The sequence below is a fragment of the Molossus molossus genome, unplaced genomic scaffold (genome assembly GCF_014108415.1).
Source record: "Molossus molossus isolate mMolMol1 unplaced genomic scaffold, mMolMol1.p scaffold_m16_p_7, whole genome shotgun sequence".
NCBI lineage: Eukaryota > Metazoa > Chordata > Mammalia > Chiroptera > Molossidae > Molossus > Molossus molossus.
The window spans coordinates 80,700,834-80,717,348 of NW_023425401.1; the positions used below are offsets into that span (position 1 = coordinate 80,700,834).

General features: G+C 36.8%; 1 protein-coding gene across 1 annotated transcript; it reads left to right on the top strand.

Moving 5' to 3' along the window:
- Nucleotides 1–7,355: 7,355 nt before the first annotated feature.
- Nucleotides 7,356–14,462, top strand: LSM8 (LSM8 homolog, U6 small nuclear RNA associated). Its single transcript, XM_036247058.1, has 4 exons — nucleotides 7,356–7,453; nucleotides 8,491–8,531; nucleotides 11,413–11,540; nucleotides 14,209–14,462. The coding sequence occupies exons 1-4, from the start codon at nucleotides 7,423–7,425 to the stop codon at nucleotides 14,297–14,299; spliced, it is 291 nt and encodes a 96-aa protein (XP_036102951.1). The 5' UTR covers nucleotides 7,356–7,422; the 3' UTR covers nucleotides 14,300–14,462.
- Nucleotides 14,463–16,515: the final 2,053 nt, after the last annotated feature.

The following is a 16,515-nucleotide window of genomic DNA, read 5'->3' on the forward strand; positions in this document are numbered from 1 at the left end:
AATGCTGTATGTCTTTAAATCTTTATTTCCAAACTTAGGTTCATGGTTATATAAAAAGCCACAAGCAAATTCAAAATGAGAAAATATATATATTTTAGGTACTATAGGTATTATATACAGAGATTATAATTCGATTCAGTATAACTGGGTTTATAAGCTACTTAGGCATCTTAATATTGGAACTTTGCTGCATTAGTTTTAAAGACATCTTAGGAGCCCTGGCCGGTTTGGCTCAGTGGTTAGAGCATTGGCCTGTGGACCAGAGAGACTGAGATTCGGTTTCCACTATGGGCACATACCTCGGTTGCAGTTTGTCCCCAGCCTGGGTTGGGGTCATGTGGGTGGCAACCACTCAATGGGTCTCTCTTACATCAATGTTTCTCTCTCTCTCTCTCCCTCCCGCTCTATCTGAAGGTAAATGCAAAAACCTCCTTGGATGAGAATAAATATAATAATAATAATAATAAAAAATAAAGACATCTTAGAAAAGAATGGATACTTTTTGACTTCTTCCTTAGCAACCATTTCCCCTTTCTAACCCAGAGGACCTCATTTTCTATAGGAGAACCCAGACATGCCCAGTACAAAGCAGACACATGGTTTGAAGGATAAATCCCATCCCCAGGTTAAGTTCAGCAGAGCATCTTACATCTGACCACAGTGAATAGTTCAGGGATGGGCATGTATCACATGTTGATCAATAAAATGCCAGAGATTTACTAAGAATTTCTATGAATCAAGTTTCCTTTCTCTTCTGTGGTAGCTTTAGAAGAATGTAAAGTCCAGTAATGCCGCCATGAGGGGATCTAGCACAAAAATGAATCCAGCACCTGGAGGAGGACAGAGCTACAAGAATCAAAATGGAGTTGGTGTCCTTATGTCATCATGAACCCAAGACTTCCCAATAGCCTAAAATCAGATAGTCTGTGGGCAATTGAGTTACATGTATCTATATATACCTCTGCTTTTTCATTTATTTATTTTTCTTTCTTAATCCATTTTGTTTCAGGTTTTCCATTATTTGCAACCAGAGCCTCCCAGACAATATAGGGAGATAATCTAGAACATCAGAGTTGTGGATTAGTACTACCAGTATTTTGAATATTTGTGTGATCTTAAGCAGGTTCTTTAACCAAATCCTTTAATGGTTTTGACCATGAATGAAATGATAGTATTAGTTCTAGATGCTTTCTGAAATAGCACAGACAGGCTAGATGTCCACCAATTCCACTTTCCTTCCCAGGTACACACACGTTGACTATATTTTTTAGTCTCCTGTGCAGTTTGGTTAGGGAATTGTGACTCAGTTCTAAACAAAGGGACACAGCATCCTAGATCCCCGAGTCTTTATTAGGAGGGCACCATACAGAGGAGCTGCTCAACCCACATGAGACTCTAGGTGAAAAAGAAATACATTTTAATTATAGAGATTGAGAGTTTTTTATAGCACTTAGCTGTACACTAAGATTTGTTTTTCATTTCACAAACTAAGTATAAATTAGGATGGAGATACTAAAACATTCACAATTTCAGTTTAAATTATCAGTCACGTAATATTGAATAAAGGCCATTTTGTCAATACAATTAACAAACATTTCCTTTAATGTTTGTCTTTGTTCAGGATAACTTGCAATGGTTGCCAAGGTAACTGGGTATCAGACAAACACTACTACATGGAGAACCATATTTCTTGACCATTATCACCATTATCAGTTCTACAAATGTTCACTGGTGAAACAGCCAAACACTGTGATGATCAGACACATGTTGGAACATTTTCAGGTTTTATAGATAATTTGTGCAAATTGGGTTCAAAACTAGAGAAAGAGGATTTTGAATGAATTAGGTAGACTAGAGTGTGATGATTCAGGATGAAGTAGTATAGACATCATGTGGATGGGCTTGAAATTGTCCCTCAGTGCATGAGAAGCCAAAGCAGAGCCTTGAGGGGTGAATGTAACATTATTAACAGGACAGGCCAAGCAGTGAAATAACTGAGAAGTCATAAATCTTTTCTAGGTCAAAGTTGGGCAACCCATCCCACAGACTAAGGCAAGAGTCAGCATTCAATTCATAGCTAATTACTAAACTAATCTGAAAACTTTAGATCAGTCTAAATTGGACTTATCTTATCTCTCCTAACCAGTCCCAGATAACTGCCTATCACTCACCTCTTAGATACAAGGAATAATCTACTATTAGTAGTCCTAAAACTGAATGATCCCAACTTCTTTATTTCTATCCAAGATCCTGCCCCCATTAAAACTTGAGCTAACTATGCATAACTCCATTCCATTCCTATGTCTTCCAACCCAAATCCACAGGGAGAATAACCACCCTACTTTTACTTATTTTAGGAGCGATGTCATTACAGTGTAAAGAGCAGCCTTGGGTATGCGTGTGTGTGTGTGTGTGTGTGTGTGTTCACCATAAAATGGTAAACTGCTTAAGAAAACTGTTGTTTTTTTGATACTCTTTATGCAATAAATTTTTCTATTTTTTCAGCATGTCAAACTTGCATTAAAGATTTTTGAATAAGTAAACAAATTAAATCCCACTGCAACATTTATATTTACAGAGGGGTTTTCTGTATGGGTGAACATGTGTGTGTGTGTTTCTATGAAGGGGTTTATAGGGAAAGAAAAATTTACAATAAAGTTGTGTCAGCTGCTAAAATTCAGGTCAAACTGGGAATTTCTGATATGTTTACAGTCACCTATTTTCATCAGTTTATTTGCATGAAGTAGAAGAGACTATGAAGAGAATCTTTCTCTTCACTCATGTCCACGGTCTTGCATTTAAACTTAGTACAGAGGGGCCAGCTACAGACAGAAACAAGAGTTGTTTCACAAGGATTCTCTGAGACCTGGGTATACATCTAGCCCTCCTTCAGGATTCAATAACAAGTTCTGATATAGAGACAAAGGGTGAAACCTCATAACTTAAGATCTGAAAAAAGTATAGCTTTAGCTAAGAAAAGATATTGAGAATAGACTACCATTTGGCAAACTTGACAACCTAAGGCCCTGGGAGTTTTGAGAGACAGCCCCCTCCTTTCACATGTCCCCACTCTCCTAGAGATATTTATATTGTCACTGCAGGCATGAGTCATGGTGCTGGTAGAAAGGGCTACCCTGAAGAGAATTCTCAAGGCTGCATGGCCAATAATAAAATCTGGAATAGAAGAAATGAAAAGTCTTGGTGAGTTATTTCGAGACACCCCAGGTGGATTCTCAGATGTGAAAAGAAAGACTTTAAATGGGGGAGATCCTGCATGAGGCAGATTAGGCATGAACCAGAGAAATCTGAATTATTATTATTATATAACTTCCTTTGTGCCCTCAAGCTATGACAACTCCTAGGCAAACTTGGATTACATATATAATAAAGAATAGTTCAACAATGAAGTGTCCCAACAAATGTTTCAGACAACATCTTAAGGGTTTGTTAATGTCACAAAATTTTTCTCCTATACAGTGAATAATCCTCTACAGGTCCTTTCTTACTCTGCCAATATAACAAAAGAACTGCCTTAATTACAAGTGAGTGTTTTATGGAGCTACACATCTGTTGATAAGAAGTAGAAATACTTTTATTTATTTATTTAAAAATTTTACTATAGGTATGTACTTTTTTATTTTTTATTGATTTTTAGAGAGGAAGGGAGAAGGGGAGAGAGATAGAAACAAGGATGAGAGAGGAAAGTAGCAATACTTTAAAAATATATTTTACAAAGTTGGCATTATCATCTGACCCTCCTAACATTTTCTCACTTCAAATATTCCCAAAACTTAAGTGACCAGAAATGGAATCATTCACTGAAGTGGACACTGCCAGCACCTTACCCAGATCTTCATGTGTTTTTGCTTCCAGAGGCCAGGATCTGCTACTCTTTTCCAAATACTGCCATCTTTAGGCTACTTGGGTTTTGCCCTCACAGAGAGATAAAGTTTGTCTCCTCCACCCCAGGCGACCTTTCCTAAGGATTGGCAAGATAGGGGTTATAGAAGCCCAGGTCCCTTGCCTCAGGTGAGGACAAAACTATTCAGCATCAACTCACATCACATTCCCCTACAGGATGAACCTGGGTAAGACCTAGTCTGCAAATGCAGTGTGCTTCATTTCCTCTTCTTCGCCTCCTGTTTCCCTCAATTCCTTACTAATTTCTCTTGAAAACACTTCTGTAATAAATCACAGACAAATAAATCCTTGCTTTAAGATGTGCTTCTGGAGACTCCATCTTAAGAAAGTCTTCTACACAGCAAGATGTATAAAGAAATCAGAAATCCCAGGACTCAAGAAGGGGAATATAATATGAACAGTCTCACAAAAAGGTGGAGTAAGCCATTACCATCCCAACATGATTTAAGAAAGAATGGGAAAACATTTTTCTTCAGTATTTAAGTGCCACTAATATTGGAAATGCCAACATGAGTGAGTTGTTCTGTAAGCTCTAGGCCCTTGCAGGTTCACCACCTTTGTCCAGTTAATCCAGGAAGGAGACGTGTATAGCTCAAAGCTTCATCTCCACCATCAAAATCACCAGGGATTCTGAATGCCACAACTAGATCACTGTGGTGTTGGGGAGGAAGGTGAGTTCAGATTTGTCAAATGTTTACCTGAAGAGCTCAATACATTTAGGGGGGTGCACAGATTTACTGGGGACATCTACTTATGGCCAGACACAAGCTGGTCAGTGTTAGGGGTAAAATGGCAACTCAGAATCACCTACTTGCTTTCATTTGGCTTGCTTTAGAACCAATAAGCAAGCAGGGCAAAGGACATACATGTGATTAGGATATAGACTAGTGGCTGCAATAATTAGGAGGCACACCCAGAGTTAGGGGATCTCATCCTCCCAGAGGGAGGAATCAGCAGGTCAGAACAGCTCTGAACTGTGGGCTCACTCTTTACAACTGATACCATTTCAGACTCGATGAGGAGTACCCTGCAGTTTACCCTAACACCATTAAATAAATTCTTGCTGTACTATAATCAGAAAACTGAGTCATTTCCGTGCTTCATTTATTGCTACATCATCAAGCCTAACTGAAGTTTTAGTGTAGCAACCTGCCTGTGTTCTACCATAGACATGATTTTGTTTTTTAAGTAAACAACCCTTTTTAAACCAATTTTGGTGGCAGCAGTAATTGCTTACTTTGGGATATTTAAAGAGGTCTGTATAGATCTATTGAGGGGGACAGAAACCTCACATCCTCCTATGCTTCATGTAAAAGATGATCTAGTGATACCAGATGATGACAAGACTTGGGATTAGGCTACAGATACCCTCAAACTCAAGTAAAATACAGATCACTTTGAAAGAAAATATTTATGATCTCAGTCTTAATTTGGGTCTCCTCTAAAAACAAACCCTGGGGCAAGAATTCAAATGCAAGTAATTTATTTAGGGAAAACCAGTAAGGAATGGAGAAGTGTAACAAGGCAATAAAGGAACCAATTAGAGGTGGACTATTAAGTCAGCTATTATGTTGAACAACCAGAAATATCCCACCTGAATTATCCTACCTGGCTGAAGAGCTGAGGTATTTTATAAACGTGCCTTGTCAGCCACTGAAGCCCTAACAGTGAGAATTCTCCGGCATTTCTAGCCTGCCACACATAGGCAAGATGCCAGAAAAAAAACCTCACAGAGATGCACATATCGACAACACAAAGTCACACTAAAATAGTTTTGAGAGAATTGTAAAATGTGTATTAATAGATATCGGTTTACCTAGAAATTGAGCTACATTGAACATACAATTGGCCCAAGTAAACAGTTATCAGGTCTTTGCATTTGAAGCATACCCAGGATGTATGGAACTTCAAGGTTCATGGCAGACTGACTTTCCAACAGTTCTCACAGAATGCATCGTAACTTATATTATTTAAATTGAAAAATTGAAGTCAGCTGATGGGTTTGATAATGGGTATGGGTTTTGCCATAAATTTATGTTAAATCGAAGGTTTTAATAAAAATACAAAGCACATAAACACTATGTGACAGAAATCACAATAATTTTAATCAGTAAACTTATGACACAACAATTTAGAATTTTAAAGTAAGCCTCTATTAAGAGGTTTTAGTTAAAACTACTTTTAGTTTAAAAAAATTTAGAAGCTAAATGAGCAAAAATATGTTTTAAGATCACTACTAATACTATATTACCAGAACATTTCTAAGTCAAAATTCTTGGTTGCCAGCTTGAAGCCAGAAACAAACTTGAGATACTTTTAAGCAGAAAAGGAATTTATTAAAGGATAATGTGCAGCTCATACATTTGTGAGAAAGGCTGGTGAACAAAGTTTATGTTACTCAGCCATACCACATGTCCAGACACACAGCAAAGCTGGGTCCCTGTGGACACCATTGTTAAACAGTAGAGTGAAGCTTGCAGGCCCCAAAATGCTGGCCAAACCCATGTGCCTGGATGCCACTGGTAGCATCAACTGCATGGTTCCTTTATGAACTTGTTCTTGTTGCAACTGTCCTAACAGAGTGCGTTCTCTGTATTCTATGTACTGTATGTATTCCTGAGTACACGCGATTTTCAAACAGGTCAGAGTAAGTTTCAGTATACAAACATCAACCATTTCGGGGCGACAAGTAGATAATTTTGTGGGAATGTTGTAATGAAAACAGATGCTTCACTTTTCAGAAAACAAGTGACATTTCAAGAGTTATTTCAAACCCACAATTCTTCATGTACAGAATCAAAAGCCTAACTGAAATCACAGATTTTGTAAAAAGGGGAAATAGCTCCTGCCTAAGCCAGGCTCACACACCTTTTCCAGTTTGGATTCAGCTTCTTAAATAAGTGAATAAAAGACGCCGCCAAGTTGGAGCACTTTTAGAGGCAAATGCAGAAAATGCGAACATGCTTTCTGTCGGTGTTTCTCGAGAGATGTATACCACACGGTCACAACGTGCGCAACTGTGTCCCACCCAGGCCCTTCAGTTTCTAAACCACTTTCTGTCCCTGTGGTGGAAAACGGGATGCCCTTTCCCTGCACACACATTTCATAGAACAGCACTCATTTCTACCTCACTTGTGATGAAAACTTATTCCGTGGTCTCTGTCTTTCTTCAACACTTTCCCCTAGTAGCTTCTACCTTTTTCACTCCGCTAGGAAGCTCGCTCTCCCAATTTTCCTCTCGTACCCCATTTTCCGTTATTTCCCGCTCGCTTCTGCCTCTCTCGGCTTCCGGAAAAGCGTCGGAAAAAATACTGCACACGCGCACTAAGCGCGTCGCCGCTAAGCCTCACGGGAATGGTCGGCTGGTTTCTTCCAATCTCCGACTCGCGGAGGCTGCGGTAGGGGAACTCTCGCGATATTTGCTGTGAGCCACGGCTGATCTTGGTTAGCTCCTTTTGTCGCTTACGCTGCTGTGCTGCCTGGAGAGGTCCGCGGAGCGCCATGACTTCAGCTCTGGAGAACTATATCAACCGTATCCTCTGGCGGCTGCCCCTGCGGGGCAGTGGCGAGGCCCACGTTCGACTGGAGAGGGCCGGAGTAGAAGGGGTCGGGATCGGTTGACGGTTGGGTCTTCCGGCCATAGCGCGGCCCGGGTGCGGAGGTTAAGGATCCGGAACCTGCCGATCCTGCGCCAGGTGCTGGGGCCCATCGCGGCTCCCAGAGGCCCAAGGCGCCTTTTAATTTTAACCTTTAAAGCGTGATTATTCCGAACTTTTCCCTGTCTGTAGAAGTCATCTGTCCATCCTTACTATTTCTCTAGGGCTTGTGCGGTCAAGTTTGGGAATAAAATGGATACTCGTCCTACTGGAGACGATAGTATTGTAAATCCATGTACCTGTTTTATTCATAGGCTTTGCTTTTTCGAGGATAGCAAAAATTGTAAGGATGGTGTACAAATTTAATTTCTGCTTGCTGTTGTAATAGATCGTCACAAGGGACAAATAACTTAAAAGCCTCCGTGAAGTTTTAAAGTCTCAGGACAGAAAGACTGCATTGTTTTCACATACAAATTTGTGAGACAGTGAAATACTAAAGACAACGCTGTAAAGCATTTTTATATTTCGTGGCACCGATTACAGTTTTTCTTTTGAATTCCAGAAGCCAGCTCCTGGAACACTTTTATCACGCTTGAAATCATTCAACGTTAATGAAGCACTAATCCATTTTAGTTTTAGCGATAAGGACGCAGATCTAAGAAAGGGGAAATGTCTTGCTCAAAGTCAGAGGCAATATTCCCCAGTTAGAAAGACTACCAAACATCCCAGCTGTTTTTAGACAGGTTACACTTGATCACATGATTTTTTTTTTCTACTTTTACCTTTTCTAATGATGTAATTGTCGCAATGAATTGAAGTTAGAAACTGTTTTTATGTTGTGAATGTAGTGTTTGTGTTGACTAGATGTACCTTAATTCTGTCACCTTTCCCCCAGAAATTCAAACCACTTCACCAGGTTCTAAGTTTTCAGTTTGCATTCCCTGAGAAATGCTTTCCTTGATTCAGTTATCAGGAACTGTTGCTGTTATTACTTCTGATGGGAGAATGATAGTGGTAAGTATTTGGCATATTCATTCTCTGCTTTCTTAGAGGCTTATTGGTTGTAAATTTTTCTGGAGAAGCTCTGATCTTTAATGCCTAAGTACCTGCATTACAGTTTCCTTGTGATTAAGCTCTTTACATGAAAGATTACCCTAATCACTTATAGAAAAGGATTTTCTTTTCCTATTTTTTCTTTTTCTAATTATGTAATTATTACAAGGAATTGAAGGAGTTAGGAACTTTATGTTGTGAATGTAGTATTTTTTTATTAATAAATTTGAGTATAAATTACAAGGATTCTAGATGCTCAGAGAGCATCTTATCTAGTCTGCCTATTTCATATTTATTTTTCTCTTCCATTTAAAATTTTTTTTTTCCATTCAGTTCTCTGATATTAACTACATGAGTCAAATTTTTTTTTTTTGAAATTTTATATATGCCTTTTAGAATCTTTTTTATGGTCAACATACTGCATATATAGAACAATGAACATTTAAGGCTTGTATGGTGTTAATATTCTTGACTATTTGGTTGTATGACCTCTGTCTAATGTAGGAACAAATTATGATGATTGACCCTAAATTTATTTAATGTTATTTGTCAGTTATCACAGTATCCCCTTCAATTCCAGAAAAATCTTGGATTCTCTCCTTGACCTGTTCCTTGATTTGAGGAATTTATCCCATGATTTTTGACTAAATTATTTCTTCATTTATAATTCATACACCTGTTTGCTTTCAAAAAAGTTTTAAGGCTGCTAAACTCTCTGTTTTCTCGCTGTACCTAATTCATATAATTTAATCTCTTATTTTCCCATTCTGCAGTTCTGTTTTTGTTCCTTATTTTCTGTTTAATCCTTGTGATTTTTCTCAGTGGGTCCTTAAATGACTATTACCAAAGTGTTAGACTTTGCCACTTACTAAATTATATTATCATTTAATCTTCAATACAACTCGGTGAAGAATTTCCCCTATATTCTAGGTTAGGCATCAAGTTCAGAAAAAGTTAATCACTTTCCCAGAGTCATCTGTAATCAAGTGGCAGAACCAAGTGGGATTTAAGTTGAATTTGACTCCAAAGCTAAAGCCAGTTGCCTTGCTTCCTTCCTTTTTAATCAAGAGACTACTCATGTTTTCTTTTAGACACCTCACCTCAGTGTGAAATATTTTAATCTCAGCTGAACATTTCAAGAAGCCTATTGCTATTAACACATATTTGCTAATAGTTTATCTTTATTTTGCAAAAACATCGAGTTTAAATTTTTCTGTTTCTGTTAACAGGATAGATTGTGAATTGGAAAATTGTTTTAATTTTATAGAAAAAGGAGAGCTATTTAAAAAGAGCATTTTGGGTACCGAAGTTCAAGTAGTTCTGTATTTCTTTGATACATGGTTTACGTGATAGAACAGTTATGTGTAAAATGAAGCCAAAAGGCTATGCATGGGTGTAATGACAATTTGCTAATTAGTTTAGTGTAGTTAGTACTCCATAGTTTGTTTTCTCTTTCATTCTGATTTTACATATCCTGATTTTCAAAACATGAAACAATTTTTTTTTTGTATCCTCACCCAAGGACATTTTTGCATTTATCTTCAGATAGAGCGGGAGAGAAAAGGGGGGAAAAGAGAGAGAGAAACATCGACGTGAGAGAGACACATCGAGTGGCTACCACCCACACAACCCCAACCAGGCCGGGGACAAACCACAACCGAGGTATGTGCCCCTAGCGTGAACCGAACCCAGGACTCTATGGTCCACAGGCCGACGCTCTAACCGCTGAACCAAACCAGCCAAGGCAAAACATGAGACAGTTTAATAGGGAGCTTTCGAGATTTAAACAACCAAACCAGTATAAATTGATGTTTCTTCAAAAACTTGAATAGTCCCTGAGTTACTGTGTTCTAAGCCCATGTCTTCCTTTATTTTCTTCAAGGTATGATTCTAATTATTGCATTCATGTTTGTATCTACCTTACTGTGTTATTAGGAGGATTAAATAAGTAAATACATGTGAGACCCCTAGAACAGTTTTTGGCAAATAGTATTCATCATTAAGTGTTAGCCGTTAATAACAGTTGAAGTTTGTATATATTTATGGACCTTATTTGAATATCTTAAAATGTCAATTATATTTGCTTGTTCATAGTAGTATAGTAGTTCAGTTGTAGCTTTGAAGCTATCCTTTCATGGTTCAGATTTTAGCTCTGCTATTTTCTACCTAGGAACCTTGAGAGATTACTTAATCTCCCTGTGCCTCAATTTTTTTTTTTCTGAAGTGGGAATAATTATATCTACTTCAGAGGGTAAAGATTAGTTGACATAATGTGTGCAGTGTTTAGCAGAGGGTCTAGTACTAGTATGTAGCATGAAGTGTTACTGCTACATTGTTATAGCTGGTATTTATAGTTACACACATACACACACACAGTGGTGGACAATAGTAGGTTTATACTTGTGAGTACACAAAACACAGAGTTTATTCTTGTATTATAATTTATTGTATATTTTTCCTAACGAGCACCTGTAAGCCTACTTTTGCCCAACGCCATATAGATTTCCCTTAAATTTCACTTGTTTTAGCTTTTGTCCTTAGAATGTTACCTCCTGGACTGGACTCTGGGCTTTTTTGCTACTTTCTTGGAAATACACTGGTACTTAGGTGTCCTTTGTAACTCTCAACAGTTCTACACACTAGTGAGATATGTGGTGTCGTTTTATTACCCCTTAAAAAAAAAAAAAGGTACGTTTTGTGCCAGAAGAGAAATTCTGTTTTACAGTAGACTTATATTTAAATCAGGTAGTTCTGTTGGAGGACCCGACAACTAAAATTATTGTGTGATTTATACATTCAAGTAAACCTGAACACCTGTCTTTTTCTCTTGGACTTTTTACAGGGAACACTGAAAGGTTTTGACCAGACCATTAATTTGATTTTGGATGAAAGCCATGAACGAGTGTTCAGCTCTTCACAGGGAGTAGAACAAGTGGTACTAGGGTTATACATCGTAAGAGGTGACAATGTGTAAGTAAAATGTCCTTTTTAAGGCAGGTTAAATATACTATAGTGTACTATATAGTGTACTGCCCTGCTATATGGAGAAGAAGTTTTTATCTACTGAGATTTGTCCATATTTCTAATAGTCAAGTAGCCTGGATAGGGTCCAGAAAGGGTTCTTCCTTACCCTGAATACTTCAATAGAGAGGCTTCTTAGAATGTTCTTTCAAAATACCCTTAATTTCAGAGGAATATAATATACTCCTAGGGTAGGTACCAAAGCTAGTATTTGAATGTTTCTTTGAAATATTTTGCATGAACAATTTTAAATGGTTCATGCTCTATAATAAAGTTGAATTTATAGAGAAGTATTTATCCATTATTTATTTATTTCATTTTTTTATTTTTTTAATCTTCACCTGAAGATATTTTTCCATTGATCTTCGTATAAAGTGGGAAGGAGACAGGGAGGGAGGGAGGGAGAGAGAGAGAGAGAGAAACATCGATGTAAGAGACACATTGATTCATTGCCTCCTGCACGACCCCAACCAGGGCTGGGGATGAACCGCATCCAAGGTACATACCTTTGACAGGAATCGAACCTGTGACTCTTTGGTCCGTGGGCTGACGCTCCAACCACTGAGCCAGAACAGCCAGGGCTATCCTTTACTTACTGTTAAAAATGTTTTTAGTCTAATTGGCACACTAATAATATGTCCTTTGTTAATGTGGCCTCAGTTAATTTGTGACACACTGATAAGGCAGTTTGAGAAGATATATTTTAATGGTGGTAGTTTAAGAAAAGTCTGCAACAGTGTGGAGCAAAACTGTTCAGGGCCTTTTGGGGGTGGTGAAAGTACTGTATATCTGCCTTATCCACTAAGGTAAGTACTGCCTGTGTATGGCTGCTGAATACTTGAAAAGTGGCTGATATGACTGAAGAACTGAATTTTAAATTTTATTTCATTATAACTTAATAGTCATATGTGGCTAGTAGCTACTGTATTAAACAGTGCAGTTATAGCTGCTAGAAGATTGTTGAATCAATTTTTTTTTTTAATTCTCACCTGAGGACATTTTTTCATTCAGATAGAGCGGGAGGGAGAGAGAGAAACATCGACGTGAAAGGGACACATCGAGTGGCCACCCGCACGACCCAACCAGGGTTGGGGACAAACTGCAGCCAAGGTACATACCCTTAGTGGAAATCGAACCTGGGTCTCTGGACCGCAGGCTGACGCTCTAACCACTGAGCCAAACTGGCCAGGGCTGAATCAGTTTTCTAGTGAGTACTGTGTAGACTTAAAACAAGGCTGGAAGGCAGTAAAAGATATATTACATGAGTATCTCAGATTATGTTGGGGGATAGTTAGGATACAGAAGATGAAGGAATACTGTTCATTCAAATTGTTTGTTTTAAGAAAGTCATCGTTAAATTATTTGGTCTTTAATAAAAATTAGGGGTTTATGAAATATTCTATAGAAATGACTTTTCGGTACAAGGTTATATGAGAGAGTTATAAAGAACAAGAGGAAAGCAAGGAAGGTGGGGCCCAGATCCCCTGACCAGAACACACTGATTTTTTTTTTTTTTTTAATTGGGGCATAATATTGATTTTAAGAACCTTCTCCTATATTAAAAAAGTTTTTTGAACAGCAGTTTAAAAATATTTGAATCTTTGCTCTAGTGGTGTGCTGAACCCAGCTTGTACTGGCTCTCAAAAGCAGATTGTGTATTTTCAGTTTTGCAAGCTGGTGGTTTAATCTCTTGTTGGTAACTTGAAATTGGCCATAGTGGGAGCATTTGTACTATGGATGTCAGTAAATGCCACAAACCAGCCTCTCCATGAATTTGGTACTTTTCTTTGGAGAACTGAAGGCTTTATATAGTTTAAAGCAAAATTGGGCAAACTCTGTAGTGAAAGTATTCATTTATAGAATTTACTCTCATTAAAACCAAACAAATTTATACAACCTATTTTTAGTGGAATAATGTTTCATACATCTCTCTTGGCCTGGATGTAACAATGACTATCCAGCTGGAAATCGTGGCTTTGTTACCTAGCACAGTATTAATGAAATTGATGTTACAGATGTTATGTGTTTAATCAAGGAAAAGTTTAATGATTTTAACTCTAGCCAATCACATCAAAATATTATTTGTTCAATACCTAACTATTCGTTACTGTTATTATTTTTGTGTATAAAAAAACTACTCTTTGGCCTTGAATTTAAATTGAGTAAATTGAGAAATCATGACAATCACTAATAGATATTATATACAACTGATGGATTTAGTTCATTGAAGTTACTTAAATAACAGATGCTTTTATTTTCTTATTTAGTAGTGATTTTTTGATTCTCTCCCCTCTCACGAGACATCTCCAATATAGCCCCTGGAGTTGAAATCACAGGATTGGAAGTTTTGGGTTTTTGTACCATATCTATTCCATTTGTGTCTTTTTTCTGTAAATAGTTATGATCGAGTCACACTATATGAAATAGGTCCTTTAATAGTGGTTCTTGTAATAAATTGCCTTCAAATGATTTCTTCTTGAGTTTTGTGACATAATTTCATGAAGAGTTTGGTCCCCTGACCAGAACACACTGATTTTTTTACTTTTTACTATGTCCTCTCAGTTTTATTCTAAATGGGATTTTTTAACTCATTTTTTTTCTCCTTAATTAATTACAGTGCAGTCATTGGAGAAATTGATGAAGAAACAGATTCTGCGCTTGATTTGGGGAATATTCGAGCAGAGCCTTTGAACTCAGTAGCACACTGAGGAAATATTACATACATTGGACATCTGTAAATCTTTGTACAGAAACTAATTATTCTGAGGATGATGTGTGGAATTTTTATGAATGTGTAATTGTGCAATTTGACTCCATATTGATTCATTGTAATATGATATGTAAATTAAAATATTTTTACATTTTCTTGAATAAACATTTTTTTGTCTAAATCATAGGTTTGGTGGTGTGGTTTTATTTTTCTTTTAAATAGTGTGAAAATCTAATGGTTATTTTGAGAGTTTTCAGAAAAGCATTTCTGATATTTTAATATTTACAGAAAACTAATTGAAAAGAGAAATGTGTGCTGTATATATAACTCAAGCATAAAATACCATCAGTAATAGTGCAGGATACATGTGTTTTTTTCCCTTGATATTTAGGAATGTCACAGGAAGGTATGTCTTGTCGTCACAGTTATCTGAATCATCCCCATTTATCACGCTGTCCTGGGCTTGCTTCTTAGCACTTTAGAAGTATGGGTAAAATGTGTTTGAGAAAAGGAAAAGTGTTTATAATAAAGTTGTAAATTATCTGAGAAAATTGGTTCTGCTTCATATTAAAAGCCATCTTAGAATTACTAGTATTAAAGGCATTTTGTTTAGAATTTGTGAGTAAATAAACCTTGAGTTTGTATTAAAGTAGTGCTTGCTATTGTCAACAATTTTCTGATTCACAGGTTCCATAAACCTGATTTCAAAAGAAGTACTATAAACATGGTTTCTCAGAACATTTCAGGCTTTTTCTTTGATTATTTGAGTCAATTAACTAGATAATGCCCCTCATCTACAAATAGGCTGTTTTCTAAAATTCCTTTATACATGGGTTGATTATATATTTTAAAGAATCTATAAAAACTGTGTTGTAGTGTGGATATCTGGGCTAGTCCACAAAAATTCTCATCAACTCGTGTAGTCCAAAGTGTGTATCTGATGAAAATGTAAAACTATTTACGTTCTTATAATTTAAAAAAAAATTGAAATATGTTTTTTTTTTTTTATTTTGGATGAAACTAAAACAGGTGTTGGCAAACTTTCTGTAAAGATGCTGATAGCAAATATTTTAAGCTCTGAGGGCTATATGGTCTCTGTTACAGCTACTCTTGTAGCATGCAAACCATAAATATTACATAAATGAATGGGTGTGCCTGTGTACCAATAAAACTTCATTGACAATAGACTGGATTCATCCAGCGGGCCATAGTTTGCTGACCCTTGCTTGGATTAGCAATACAAAATTCAAGAAGCAATGATGTCTAATTTACAAATTCTGAGATGGGTTTCTAGAACGGATTCTTTCTGTTTAGTTTGTAATTTTTAATATTAAAACTTACTAGATGTAGTTTTTTGGTTCACAAGTAAAACATTTTCTAGAAGAAAACAACTGTTTCACAAAAACAAAACTTGTTAAGGAAATAACTGTTGAGATAGTTTTCTTTGTTGGTCATCAAGTACCATTGCCCAGAATTATTTGGTTGACTTTCTGAGGTTCAGGGCTGTCTCTTGGATTGTTAGAGGAAGATTAGCTAATATTGGCTATTCATAAATATTTGGCTGTTGTTGTATAAGGTTTTATAATTAGTAATAAAATGAAAATAATTTTATTTTATTAAATACTAAAACATTTCATTTTATTAAAGTGGGCAAAGCAAAACCAGCAAGTTTAATTAAGGACTAATATATTAAATAGTAATTTAAATTGGTAAACTAATTTCAGAAATCAAATAAGAAAGAACTCCATTGCTAAGTGAAATGTATTTAAATAGTACAAATAAAGTCCAAAGTTGGATGTTTTCCTAAAATATGTGATATAACACAAATTACACATAAATCATCAACAAACCATAGTGGCCCTCACAGTAATGAATTTCAATATAATATATCCTTGCCCTAATTGGTTTGGCTCAGCAGTTAGAGCATCGGCCTATGGACCAGAGAGTCCTGGGTTCAGTTCTTGCTAAGGGCACACAAGGTTGCAGTTTGTCCCCGCCCCGGTTGGGGTCGTGTGGGTGGCAATCAATCGATGTGTCTCTCTCGCATAGATGTTTCTCTCTCCCTCTCTCCCCCTCCCGCTCTATCCAAATACAAAAATGTCCTCGAGTGAGGATAAAACATTTATATACATATACATATAAAATGTATCTTTTTGAAATTTTAAAATGCCTTACAAAGATGTATTTTCCTGATTGATGTCAGGAAAATCATTC